This window comes from Wolffia australiana, chromosome 1 (genome assembly GCF_029677425.1).
Source record: "Wolffia australiana isolate 7733 chromosome 1, ASM2967742v1".
Lineage (NCBI taxonomy): Eukaryota > Viridiplantae > Streptophyta > Magnoliopsida > Alismatales > Araceae > Wolffia > Wolffia australiana.
The window spans coordinates 13194937-13208533 of NC_135835.1; the positions used below are offsets into that span (position 1 = coordinate 13194937).

Sequence of the window (13597 nt, forward strand, 5' to 3'; positions counted from 1 at the left end):
GGACTCTAGTGGCCCAATAACCTTTATTGGCCTCCTAAATTAATTAACTATATCATCCTATAGACTAATTAAGGTCGGATCTATTTAACCTAATCAATGAGTTGAGTCTCCAACATATGGGGTGCCAAGCTACACCTCGTGCTCTAGATGATACAAAGGAGTGTGTATCTACTCACTCTTGGAAGCTGTTTGTCATCGGTTACCGTGTACGTATAATCCCTGATCCACTTGATGCTCCTTGGATGACTTAGGGTATGATCAAATGTCAAACCCTAATTAGTCATCCGATTTAGTACTGATGCCTTGGGAAGTCATCGGATATCTCTTCTCCAATATTTCACTACCTAGGCTAAGGACTTCGTCGTCTCGTCTTCCTTGTGTTGTCACCTCTTATACCGAGGATGGATGATCCCATCTTCACCATTCAATCGTCTTCGTGAACTTATTGAAGTATCCAAACAAAGACTATTAAGAATCCCATGATTAGGGACATGTAGGTCATAGATAACCATGCCGTGAATTAGGTCTAAGGACCACTTACACAATCGTAACGTGAAGCAACCTGATTGATATTTCGATATAATATCGTTCAGATATTCGTATGGATCAATCAGTGAACTCTTTCCACTAAAGAGCACCCACTATATATCCTTAGTGTCTCCACACTAATGGCTACAAGAGCGGCCATACTCTTCATATGAGTGAGGCTAGATAGTGTTATTCTATCCGGATACTTCGATTTCCTTCTCGCGGATCCTTCAAATAGGAATATTTAGAACATATGCTTAAAGATTAATGATCTCTGTATTACGATCGCATCATAATTCACTAAGCCAGATCATGTATTCGTGGACTTCAATATAAGCATCACACGTGCACTAATAATGAATATGTTCTATTAGTGAATATGGAACGAGATGTGGAATGTGTTATTGGCTTGCTGGCCACATATATTTCCATCAGTTGTGTATGCAAACAAATCGAAAAGGAAGATGAACTCCTTGAGCAACTCCTATTCTTCACAGGAGGTCTTTCTTCATTTGGTACCTCCCGCATGTGAAGAATGCAACCCTTGCATTAATCACATCTAACCTTGGAATAACTTCCTCTAGCACCTCGTATGTCCTACTCTAGTGTGTAAGACAATCAAGTATAAATAAACGTGGCTTCAATTTATGTGTCCTACAAATAACCACACAATATATATCTTTCGCTTTACTAATTGATTAATGGTCTGAACCACTATTGTCTCTTTAATCAATGTGTTTCCTAGAGAATTAGTGCATTTAAGTGACAAATTCTTCTCCTTCGATCCTTCCTCCACATCTAAATCACTATCATATAGGTTGGTAGTCATGTTGACTTCAATATCTTCCTCAACTACGGGCATCGTAGAAGGGATTGCAAAACTCTTCAATGCCGCCTGAACATCAATGTTCACTATATCGCCTAATACAAGATCTCACATTTTTATCGTGCAATTTTTTCCCTAGTATGGTCATAATTATTTTGTTACTTGAAGCTTAACATTATTAACCTCTGAGTCCATGCAAAATTCCTCCAACACTTCAACAAGGATTTCTGCCATAGATTCCCCATCATGCTTCCCACAAAGCTCGTAAAAATGGCATGAACACAATCATGATAGGTCCAACAATCATCGATTTAGTAGACAATTACGCACAAAAGTCAACAACCATTTGTCCATGTCCATACGTCTGATGCGATCAATATGTGCTCGACATTGTATAGCGTACCCATTATCTCCACCTCCATCCTTTCAAACAGCTTCATTGTCCTTGGTTTGATGAGCCGTGCACTAGGATAGGGCACATTAGTTTGCATTCTGTATTCCCATGTCTCCTTCAACACATCAGTAGTAGCCCAAGGTTAACTCAAGTCAGTGCGACAAAAATTGACTATTGAGGTCTTTTGTCTCTTCTAGTGTTTGACCCATCATGGGTTACCGTCCTCCAAAGAGACTTGATGTCTTGTCATCTATGAGCTCCTCTATAGAGCGTTGCATACTAGTACTGCCCGTCAACTCATCATGTTCTTTAGGATGTACAAATCTAAATATGCTAGTGTTTGATGTATTGTCTGCTAGTTGCTTAACTTGGAGCACCTTTGCTGTATTCTTGGCATGGAAATTTTCACACTCATATGTGAAATTCCCCAACGAATGTAAGGTCTTTTAGTTTTGTGGACTGCTGTGCTTGTCCACACAACTTTGATGTGTCACACATTTGCTTGATTAGTAATTCATTGTAAGACAAATCCTCCTTTATTTGGGGTAAAGCACTCTCCACCATTGAGATCTGAACTGGTTGGGTGAAACTTATGTTCTATATGTAATAAACTCTATATAGTAAGTAAATAGAAATGCGTGAATTCACCCAAAATAAACTCTGTACAGTAATGATCGACTGTAATGAAATAACAAAGTAAATGATAAAATATCATAGTAAATACACCCAAATAAGAAAAGTATCATCATCATCATCATCTATCATTTTATCAGTGTCCCACGCACGATGATGATCACATCTCATTGACATCTTCTGGACCCACAAATTTGTGGCAATGCTGATAACTGCTATGGATGGTAAGTTCATGTTTTGAGAGTTGAATGAATGTTGTTCATTGATGAACGAACAACCACAGAATTTGCTTCATGTTTGTTGATGAACGAACAGCCAAAGAATTCACTTGATGTTTGAGTTGGATTTGTGAACGAACTGTTGTTAGGTGAGTAATACTGATTGGTTGTAGAGGGATTGATAGTGGTGCCACCAGAGGTGGTTTATACAATTATCATCCCAATACTCATATAAAACGTGTGTTGGGCAAAAAGAGTATGAATTGTGAAATATGCAAAATTTGCCCAATACACAATAAGCAATTTACGACATTCGTTCTTGTTTTCAGACATTGAAACACGAGATTCTATGACATTACAAAACAGCTACAAATAGCAGACTCGTAACAGGTAACATACGAAAATTTGTCTGTCATCTGTTATCCGTATCTGATAACAGATATCAGAGGACAATAACTGACTCATAATGGGTAACGCTCTTGATGTCATATATCTAAACATGAGATACTACAAAATTGCAAAATGGTGATAGATAATGAACTCATAATGGTTTACACACGTAAAATCCGTTACTGGTATCTGATAATGGATATTGGAGAACAAACACGGAATGCATGATAACAATATCAGTGTCTGCGTTTAGTTTCTGATCTTTACTCGGAACGGTCTCAACCAAGTATAGTGCAGGGACGCGGATGGGACGATGATTTCGTCCCGTGGGACGAAAAAACCATCCGTCTAGAGGTCCCGGACGATGGACGGATGAATCTGGACAGAAAACTACTGAATTCACATCCGACGGTTGAGATGTTGCCACGTGGCCTCGCAATGACAATTTGCATCAAAGTCCCTGTATTTTTACGTGCGTGCAAATGGATGTCACTCAAAAATAATTGTACATATGTCCCTTTGCGTTCTATCTCCTCAGTCATCCCCTAAAAAACTTGAAAATATATATTAAAATATTAAAAATATAAAATGGGTTTTTTTCGTCCGGGATGAATTTTGGGACGAAAATTCATCCTGGGAGGACTGGACGGGACGAAAAACCATCCCAGTATGACTGGACGAGATGATTTTTTTATCGTTGGATGAAAAACCGTCCCATCCTTCGTCCCTGAACTTACTCTGGACGTCGGATGGTACGAAATTCGTCCGGGACAATCCGGAACTATACACCCAAGTCAAAGGGTTTGGACGAAATTTGGGACGAGCCATGGGACGGGACGAGGTATAATATATCAAAAATATAAAACGGGTTTTTTTGGTCAGGGACAAGGGATAGGACGTTTTTTCCCGGGACGAAAAATTTGTCCTGGGAGGACTGGACGGTTTTCGTACCGTCGGACGAAAATCGTCCCGTCCTTCGTCCCCTGCACTGAATCCGGACGTCGGACGGGACTTAATTCGTCCCGTCCGTCATCATACGTCCGGGACGATCCGGAACTAGACTGCCTAGAGCCTTGAAGGGCCCAAACCGTCGTCCGTCGTCCATCTCCGAACCTTAAATGAGAGGATAGACCACCACGTGGCCGAAGGAGGCCCGCGGGCTCGGCGGTATTAGACGATGGCAGGCTAAGGAGAGCACGGCCATGGCTTCCATCTGGTCGCCGGCGGCGATCGCTCTCTCTCAGTCGCCGGCGAGGCGCGCCCCAAGCCTCTTCACCGGCGGGCGGCGCCGCCACCGATGCTCCGCCTTCCCGGCGACCTTCCTCCCTGGAGCGTTGGCCATGGAGGAGCCGCTCGGAGCCCCAATCCGGCAGGGCCTCTCCTTGTTGCAAGGCGCGGCCGGCAGCTTGCCCGAGATCGAGCGATGGGAGCTACTGATCGCGCTGGGGATCGGCTGGCTCTACCTCACGGCGCGCCCGGGCGTGCTCATCGGCGCGGTCGATGCCTACCTTCTTGCCCCGCTCCAGCTCGCCCTCGACAGGCTCCTGGGCCGGCGCAATCTCACCATGCGCGACTTCGTCGTCGGCGAGCGGCTCGGCGAGGGCTCCTTCGGCGTGGTCTACTACGGCGCCATCGTCCCCAAAGACGCGGCCATCGAGGAGAGAGTCGGCCGCCGGCGCACCCGCCTCGACGCCGACGACCGCTTCAAGGACAAGGTCATCCTCAAGAAGGTGCGGTTCATCCCCTTCAATCCTCCAATCTAGGGTTTCGAATCCGACATCGGACATTGGGAAATTGCAGATCAAGGTCGGGACCAAGGGCGCGGAGGAGTGCGGGGAATTCGAGGAATGGTTCAATTACAGGATGGCGCGGGCCGCGCCGGGGTCCTGCGCCGAGTTCCTCGGCAGCTTCGTCGCGGACAAGACCGTCTCCGAGTTCACCAAAGGGGGGAAATGGCTCGTCTGGAAGTTCGAGGTGGGGGGTTGATCTGGGTTTTTTTTGGTCGGTGTTTTTGGAATCTGATCGGCTGTTCTTGGCGGGTTCAGGGGAGCCGAACGCTGGGGGATTACATCAGGGATCGGAGCTTCCCGCTGAATCTGGAGTCGGCCATGTTCGGGCGGGTGCTCCAGGGGACGGAGGCGATCAAGAGGAACGCGCTGATCATCAAGCAGGTGATGCGGCAGATCATCTCGTCGCTGAAGAAGATCCACGACACGGGGATCGTGCACCGCGACATCAAGCCCTCGAACCTGGTCGTGACCAGCAAGGGCCAGATCAAGCTGATCGACTTCGGCGCGGCCACCGATCTTCGCATCGGGAAGAACTACGAGCCCGACCGCGGCCTGCTCGACCCGGACTACGCCCCGCCGGAGCTCTACGTCCTCCCCGAGGAGACCCCCCAGCCCCCCGCCGAGCCCATCGCCGCCATTCTTTCCCCAATTCTATGGCAGGTTCGAAGCTCATTCGATCTTCTCCTTCGAGTATAATTGCATTTTTTGATGGATCTGGACTTGGAAATCGCAGCTCAACAGCCCCGATCTCTTCGACATGTACTCCGCGGGGATCATCCTGATGCAAATGGCGGTCCCCAGCCTGAGATCGGCGTCCGGATTGAAGAGCTTCAACTCAGAGCTGAAGCTGTACAAGTACGACTTGAATCGGTGGAGGGAATCAACGCGGATGAAACCGGATCTCAGCATTCTCGATCTGGAATCTGGGAGGGGGTGGGATCTGGCGACGAAGCTCGTCTCCGAGCGAGGGAGTCTCCGGCGAGGTCGGCTTTCCGCCGCCGCTGCTCTCCGGCATCCGTATTTCTTGCTCGGCGGCGACCAGGCCGCCTCCATCATCTCCAAACTGAGCTTGTCCCGGTGATCTTCAAGTTTACAGCGCCTGATTCGCTCCAATTCAACTGAATTCCATTGCTGATCATATCTATACGTACAGAAGATGTATCATTCTTCCTCTCTTCTTGTCTCGTCGAAATCGAGCGAGGTCGTTCCAGAGTAATATCTCTCGATGATCTTCTTTCGTGTTCTCTTTCTTCAGCACGGGGAAATTTAAGAAGTCTTGTTGGAAGACGGATGACGGATTTTGTTTTTAGACTGACGGAACGGGACTGAACGGCCACCCGTTTCAGTCGTTTCTATAGATCCGGGACGCGGACGGGACGGTTTTTTCGTCCCCGGACAAAAAAATTATCCCGTCCGGAGGCAAAGACGAATTCCGGGACAAATATTCGTCCCGGGAACCACTGGATGGGACGGTTTTCGTGCCGTGGGACGAAAAAATCGTCTGTACGGAGGTCTCCGGACAATGGGCGGACAAATCTGGACGGGAAACCGCCGGATTCACATCCGACGGTTGAGATGTTGCCACGTGGCCTCGCTAGGATAATTTATAATATATTATAATATATTAAAAATATATGATGTATTTTTTTCATCCGGGACGAATTTCGGGACGAAAATTCGTCCCGGGAGGACTGGATGGGACTAAAAATCATCACGAGATTATTGGACGGGATGATTTTTTTGTCAGTGGACGAAAAACCATCCCGTCCTTCGTCCCTGACAAAAATTCGGACGTGAGACGGGACGAAATTCATCCCGTCCCGTCCTGCGTCCATGTCCGGGACTATCCGGAACTATACCCGTTTCAGCCATTACCATTAGGGTTTGGCAGTTCCAGTCTGGTCCCGGTTTTTTGGCAATTACCTAAACCTTATCTAAACCTGATCCAGTCCCAGTCCACCAGTCACGTTGACTAGTCAATGTCAAAGTAGGAGAACAAAAGTAAAAAAAGGGCACTGAAAAAAAAGAGAAAAGAAGATGAAAATAAGAATAGAAAAAGAATAAGAATAGAAAGGGAGGAAGAATGGGAGAATAAAAAAATAAGGAAAAAAGAAGCAAAAGGAAGAAGAGACGAAGAAGAAGAAAAGAACAATAACAATGAATAATGAAATAAGAAGAGAAGAATATGAAAGCAAGAAAAAAGGAGATGTAAATATTGATATCGATGAAGAAGAAGAAGAAAATGACATAGAAAGCAGTAGAGAAGAACACGAAGAGAAAAGGAGAATAATACAAAAGGAAGAACAAAAGACTGATAGAAGAATAAGAATAGTAGAAGAATGAGAGATGTAAAGAAGAATCAAGGTAGAAGAAGAAAAGGAACTGAAGAGGAGAAAAAGAAAATGAGGATAAAAATCAGGAAAGAAAAAAAAATTAAAAGGAAGAGAACGAGGAGAGATAGGGAGCGAGAAAGGGGGGAGAATGGGGAGGGGGATTGGGAATAGGGGGAGTTCACAAAGTCTGGTCGCAGTCCAGTTTTGACCCTCAGACCAGATCCAGATTGACCGGCCGGCCCTCCTTGAGATGGCAACTAGTGATCCAGTCCGGTCTGACCTGTCCCTAGTAAAAAAATGGCAGACCCTAATTACCATTGAGTACTTAGTCATGTTCTATCATTTGTCCATGACTAAAAACATGAGGATAAAGAAATAAGGATGATGAAATGGACTTCATGTGATCACCCTACTCTCCCATCCAAATCCCTCTTCAACATGGAGAGTGAGAGAGTGAGTGAAAGAGGGAGCAAGGGAACGAGAGAGCAATCAAGATATATATATATATATATATATATATTATATATATTATATATATATATATATATATATATATATATATATATATATATATAGAGAGAGAGAGAGAGAGAGAGAGAGAGAGAGAGCAAGCAAGAGATAGATAGATAGAGAGAGAGAGATAGAGAGAACGTGAGACATAGCGACTGACTAGATGTTATTAAAATGACCACTTTTGAATTACATTGACATCCAATGTTGAAATTGACATGCACAGATGTTCCCATTGACGTTGAACAAGCACCGATGTCATCATCATTGTCAGCATTGATGATTATAGTCATCATCCCCATGAATAACAAAACTCGTATTCATCATCAGCGACATGCAGTGACTTTGGCATGAATTTTAACGTCATCAATTATAGTTTTCCTCATCAATGATAGCCATCATCCATGTCCATGACAACAGCCATAGTCATCATCAACTGCAGTCGTGGTTATCTTCATCATATTCATTGTATACAGTGTTGTCCTAGTTGAAGACAGCCATCGTCCTCATTGGGGATAGTTGTCGTCCTTCCTCAACAGTTATCATTGTCATCATCCTCGATTACTGTATTTTGATGAACTTTCAAACATATGTATACACATAACACTCCCAGCTAGTGGCTTTGACCTACATAAGGCAAAAGCTTGGTTGGAATTTTTTTTTATCATCAAGGAATATAATCTTTGACCGAATGGTCAAGAGGCCAAGTAGTTAATCAACACTCAAAATTTATATTGCGTATCACTAGAGATTTTACGTATCACTAATCGATTACTCAAGAATTATGGATGTCATTTGATCTTGTATGGTAGTCAATACACACGTATCTACATTCAATTATTATATCTCAATTCATTGATTAATTTTTGGAGCATAAATAAATAATAATAATTATTTTAAGAAATATTCCATAATATATGTGGAATTATTTGAAGCAAAATTCTTGGAGTAACAGTTATTCTTGACTCCATCATTTAAGGTCTTTTGAACGAATGGAAAACTCATGAATGCAAACATCTAAAATTTAATAGTTTAGAAATTACACACTTTTTCTGTCATATTTAATTCGTCTCACATTTTCATACTTGAGATAATTAAAACATGTGCGAGATAGTTTTTTAATATGTATCTTGTTTACATGCAATTAATTCTTTAATTCAAATGACTGTTTTTTTTCAGACAATGGAAAATAAGACACATTACGCTTCCCATTAAAATTTGGCAACACAAAAAATTACCACTTCAATTTTATAAAGATATGGTGTGATGATAATTCAATAAAGTTTAGTGAAATATGGAGATAATGCATGTGTAAGGCTGGTTTGATGACAACATTGGCAAGGGAATTTTTGGCAGTAGATATATGATATGGGAAGGTATGGAACATGACATCAAATAGTGAACTGAAGGTTTATCCCCTTTATTTTCTCCCAACTATTGTAAAAAAAGATTGAAATTGGAAAAATATGAACAAAGATTTTGCTTTTTAATTTTAAGGTTGTATAAATAGAGAAAAATATAATATAATCATTCCTATGATTATAGAGATAAATAACTGTCCCCAAAATAATAGAGATAAGTAACTGTCCCCAAAGTTCAGGAAGTAATTTCTTCCATGACCTTAGAGTTTGTTTAAAAGTCCTCATTCTAAACTTTTTTTGAATTTTTTTTAGCCATTGCACTATAAATGTGTTGGGTTTGACAGTTCTGGTCCCGTCCCAGTTTTTAGCAAGGACCAAAACCTTATCTAAAGTTTGGTTCAGTCCCTGTCCAGTCCCAATCCCATCTCGGTCCATTTATGTTGAATAGTCAGTGCCAAAGTTAAAGAATAAAAGCAAGAAATATCATGGAAGTAGAAGAAATAAATGATAAAATATGAAGAATAAGAAAGACCAATAGAAAATAAGAATAAGAAGAAAAGAATAAAACAAAATAAAACAAAAGTAGAAGAATAAGAAAAGGAAGGGACAAGAAAGGAAAATGAAAATAAGAAGAAAATAAAAAGAGACCAATACCAACAAGATGAAAAAAGGAGGATGAAAAGAAGAAGAAGATAAAAACTATAAAATAAGAAGAAAAGAACATTAATGAAGCAAAAAATAAGGACAATTCGTATAAGATAAATAAATATTAGTTAGCACAGCACATAACAGTTTAAAAATATTTTATTTTTGAAGGCCAATAGCTCTTTTGATTTTTAAATTGGTTTTAGAAATCGATATGCGATTTCTTTTACACACCCATACTTTTTGAAATATATTTTCCATCCTAATCTTAGAATATTGTTATTCTATATCTTTCATCACTTAGGTAATAATCAAAGTCTTCCTATCGTGATAGTATCTCATTCAAAGCCATTGTTAAAGCAATAAATAAATAAGTAGGCTAGACACATTGAATCATGACTATACCTATTCTGATATTCCAATTATATAAATATGAAATTCTAAAAGCGGACATTTTTATCCATGAATTTGTCTGTATATGCTGTTTTCAGCTCCTTTTCACCGCATGTTCCTTAAGAATAAATTGCCATTCCTTTTACTAAAAAATACTTTCTTTTACTAATAAAATGTTAAATCTCTCTCTTCATTTGATTATGAAATAAGGTATTATTTTCTGCCAAGTCAACATAGAAAATACAATAAATGGATTTTCATTTCTAGTTTACCTTTATTTAAGATTGTGTTTAGTATTTCAAATTAATTTATATTTAGGATAAATTTATAATAATATATTTTTTGATCTACTGAGTAAAGGAAAAGTCAAAGGTACATAATTGAAAATTCTTCTTTTCTTCATTGCGCTACCTAAAAAGGTACTCTATATTCAAGTATGATGAACATTCAGAGTTGACTTACCTGCTGGGGAGAGTACGACCGTCAAGGTGGGATGTGGAGCGAGGAGACCATTCGGAAAGAACAGAAGGGGGGAAGGACATATACAAATTAAGAGCAAGATTTGACTTTCAATAGTTGAATGAGTGGGCATAATTGTTCATCATTATTAGGGAATATGATTTTTGACCAAGGGATCAACATGTTAAATAGTTGAAATAAAACTTAAAATTCATATAGTGTGTTTACAGATATTTCACCTATGAATGAACAAATAATTAAGTAAGTTGGATGTGATTTAACAAAATATAGTAGACTATACACATGTATCCATATTGAAATATTTATATTTGAATGCATTGAATAATTTGTTAGTTTAAGTGGCCAAGGAATAACCTAAGGCTGGGGTTGAATTGGGTTCTCTTGATATATCATTCATTATTTTTTAATTCTTCCTAGGAAATGAGGTAGAGGAAATGGGAGACATCTTTTTTAGATAGTTTAGGCTAATCCTTAATGTTGTTAGAAGGTATCTGTCTCGAGGTGATGATGTGCCCTATTCATATTTGTGTGAATGCCCCCCAAGAAAATTACTTGGAAATAGGGCTGAACAAGGATACCAAATAACCAAAAGTTGATGAAGCTCAATCATCCTTAACCTCCAAAGTCTTCCATGGAACGACGTCCTTTGACCTACTTCAATTCCCCGTAAAGTTTTCTTCTTCTGTCCCCCAAAGCTTTAACTTAATTGACCACCAAGATCTAGCAAGAAAAATATATTCTGCACAAAAACACTTGGTACAACCATTCCTTAAGTAGTATCCAAGACAAGGACTAATCTCATGTATTTCTGCAATAATATTTTTAGATCTGAAATTTATTACTTCAGCGATAAAAAAGTTCAAACGTAATTATGACTTCCTTGCAACAACAACTCCCTGTTTGTGATTATTCTTTCCTCAAGTCATGTTCTCCTCCACGTTTCTCTTTGGATGATATCTGTAGATTTGTATTTGACCTTTGGTGCTGAAAAATAAAACATCTTGTTCATTCAATGCACCGAATGTTACTGTTTGATCTGGTATGGTTTGGAAACATGGTAAGGAGGAACTATTTTCTTAAAAAAAATATTCGAAGTAAAAAATATTACTGATGAAATATTTTCATGTTCTTAGTCAATATTTAGGGTCAACCTTTCCACGTTCTGAGTTAATAATCTGATTGCTTCACGTCCAAGTTCAAACCCATGTAACACCTTCAAAATCAATAAAAATATATGATTCTAAATTCTATGGATTTGTATGAATGTTAGAAACTATTCATAAGTTGAACACAATCTAAAAAATCAATATCAAAATATGTCAAATTTATGCTAAAGATGTCAAATTTATCATAAGGTCAATGACTTGTGAAATTTGGAGGCCATCTTTCTTTCCTTTGACTCTTGAATCACTCTACACCAAAAACCATGATTCCAAGTTCTATGGACCCGGATTGATGTTAACAACAAATATCTTTTTGAAGAAATATTTAAAAACTACTTAAAACTTGCTTGAGGGAGGGAAAGATATCTGTAGCTTTTGGAGTGGGATTTTCAAAGGGCATGGAGAAGGGGTGTTTAAAATAAGGGGTCAAAATTGTATATATGGACTTAGAAATTGGAAATTTCGTAATGGTAATTTTTCAAATTTCCTACAGCCATAGGTATTGATTATGATTAAACAATATAAAAAATAATATTTTTAATTTCAAATCTTTATATTATATTTTGCCATAAGTTTAAAATAATTCTCAAGAGTGAAGAGTAAGAACTAGCTGTTATGCTAATGATTTTAGATTTAAAATAATCAGAAAATTTTTAGTATGTTCACTATATCATTTTACTTAAGATATTACCATTGGATAGTAATATCTTCGTGTAAGTAGTCTTCATTAAATCATCACTAAATTCAGCCTTAAATACCCGAAGGTAGAAATAGGAATTTGGCGAGCATATTAAACCAATCATATGAGGTCAAATTTAGAAAAATATTTGGTGTTAGAGAATATGTTTATCTTCATTTCATACAAAATCCAAGTCTTAAATCAGATATTTGACGTGTTCACCATATGGTCAAACTAAGAAGTGTTTTAATATAACTATGGATGACTAATTGATCTTCATGTGAAATTAGTCAACTAGGTTACTAAAAATACATTGTGCTTGATCACAACCCCTACTGAGGCATGCATTATTTTGAACATTTATCAAAACGTATTTTGAACAATTTTACTAAAATGCCCTTAAAAGTTAATCTTCGTAATTTTTGGAGTATTAGTAAATAATAATACTTCATTTCAGAAAGATACCATAATTTATCTTTAATTATTTGACGCCAAATTCTTTGAGTAACATTTATTATTTACTTTATCTTATAAGGTCTTTTGAATGAATGGAAAAGTGATGAATACATAAGCCCACATTTTAATAATGAAGAGCTTGCCCACTTTTGATGTCATATTTAATTCATTCGACCTTTTGCTACATACAACAATTACACCAAGTGTTTAAGGAAAAGAAGCCATGGATCTGCTGATGCGGGAGTTGGTGAAGAAGAGGTAAAGTTTACAATCTGATTGCAGATGCAAGAAGCTCCTTAGGCAGTCAGAAATCAAACAGAAGATGATCCAGAAACGCCGTGGTGAAGAAAAATTCAAAATCCAGGCAAAATCGCTTCAAAAATGGTAGTTTCAATCTCTATGTCTTGTTTACTTTCAATAAATTCTTTATTGCAAGTGAATATTTTCAGCCAGCCAATGATCAAGCATGAAGTAATTTGGGAAACTTTGACACTTAAAACCTTCTTACGAAATTTGAGTTTATGAAGACATAGTATGAGAATAATTCAAAAAAATTATGTTGGTTTTGATTGCTTGCATCTGGAGGAAAAAAAATGAATCCTTGATAAAAGACTTTGAACAGAATCGAAACATTATCAACAGAACCATATATCAAATGACTTGGGCTTGGATCAGGTTGTTGACTTCTTAGATCCCCAAGTGAGATGTGTTGAATTCTTTGCGAGTGTGTAACATCTAGATGTATCCACATGATCCCTGACATTTCAAATCTCCTCCTTCACCTGGATGACAAAATTG

General features: G+C 39.2%; 1 protein-coding gene across 1 annotated transcript; it reads left to right on the forward strand.

Moving 5' to 3' along the window:
- The first annotated feature begins 4146 nt into the window (after positions 1–4146).
- STN8 (Protein kinase superfamily protein) lies at positions 4147–5997 on the forward strand. Its single transcript, XM_078580606.1, has 4 exons — positions 4147–4719; positions 4790–4963; positions 5035–5439; positions 5513–5997. The coding sequence occupies exons 1-4, from the start codon at positions 4192–4194 to the stop codon at positions 5858–5860; spliced, it is 1455 nt and encodes a 484-aa protein (XP_078436732.1). The 5' UTR covers positions 4147–4191; the 3' UTR covers positions 5861–5997.
- Positions 5998–13597: the final 7600 nt, after the last annotated feature.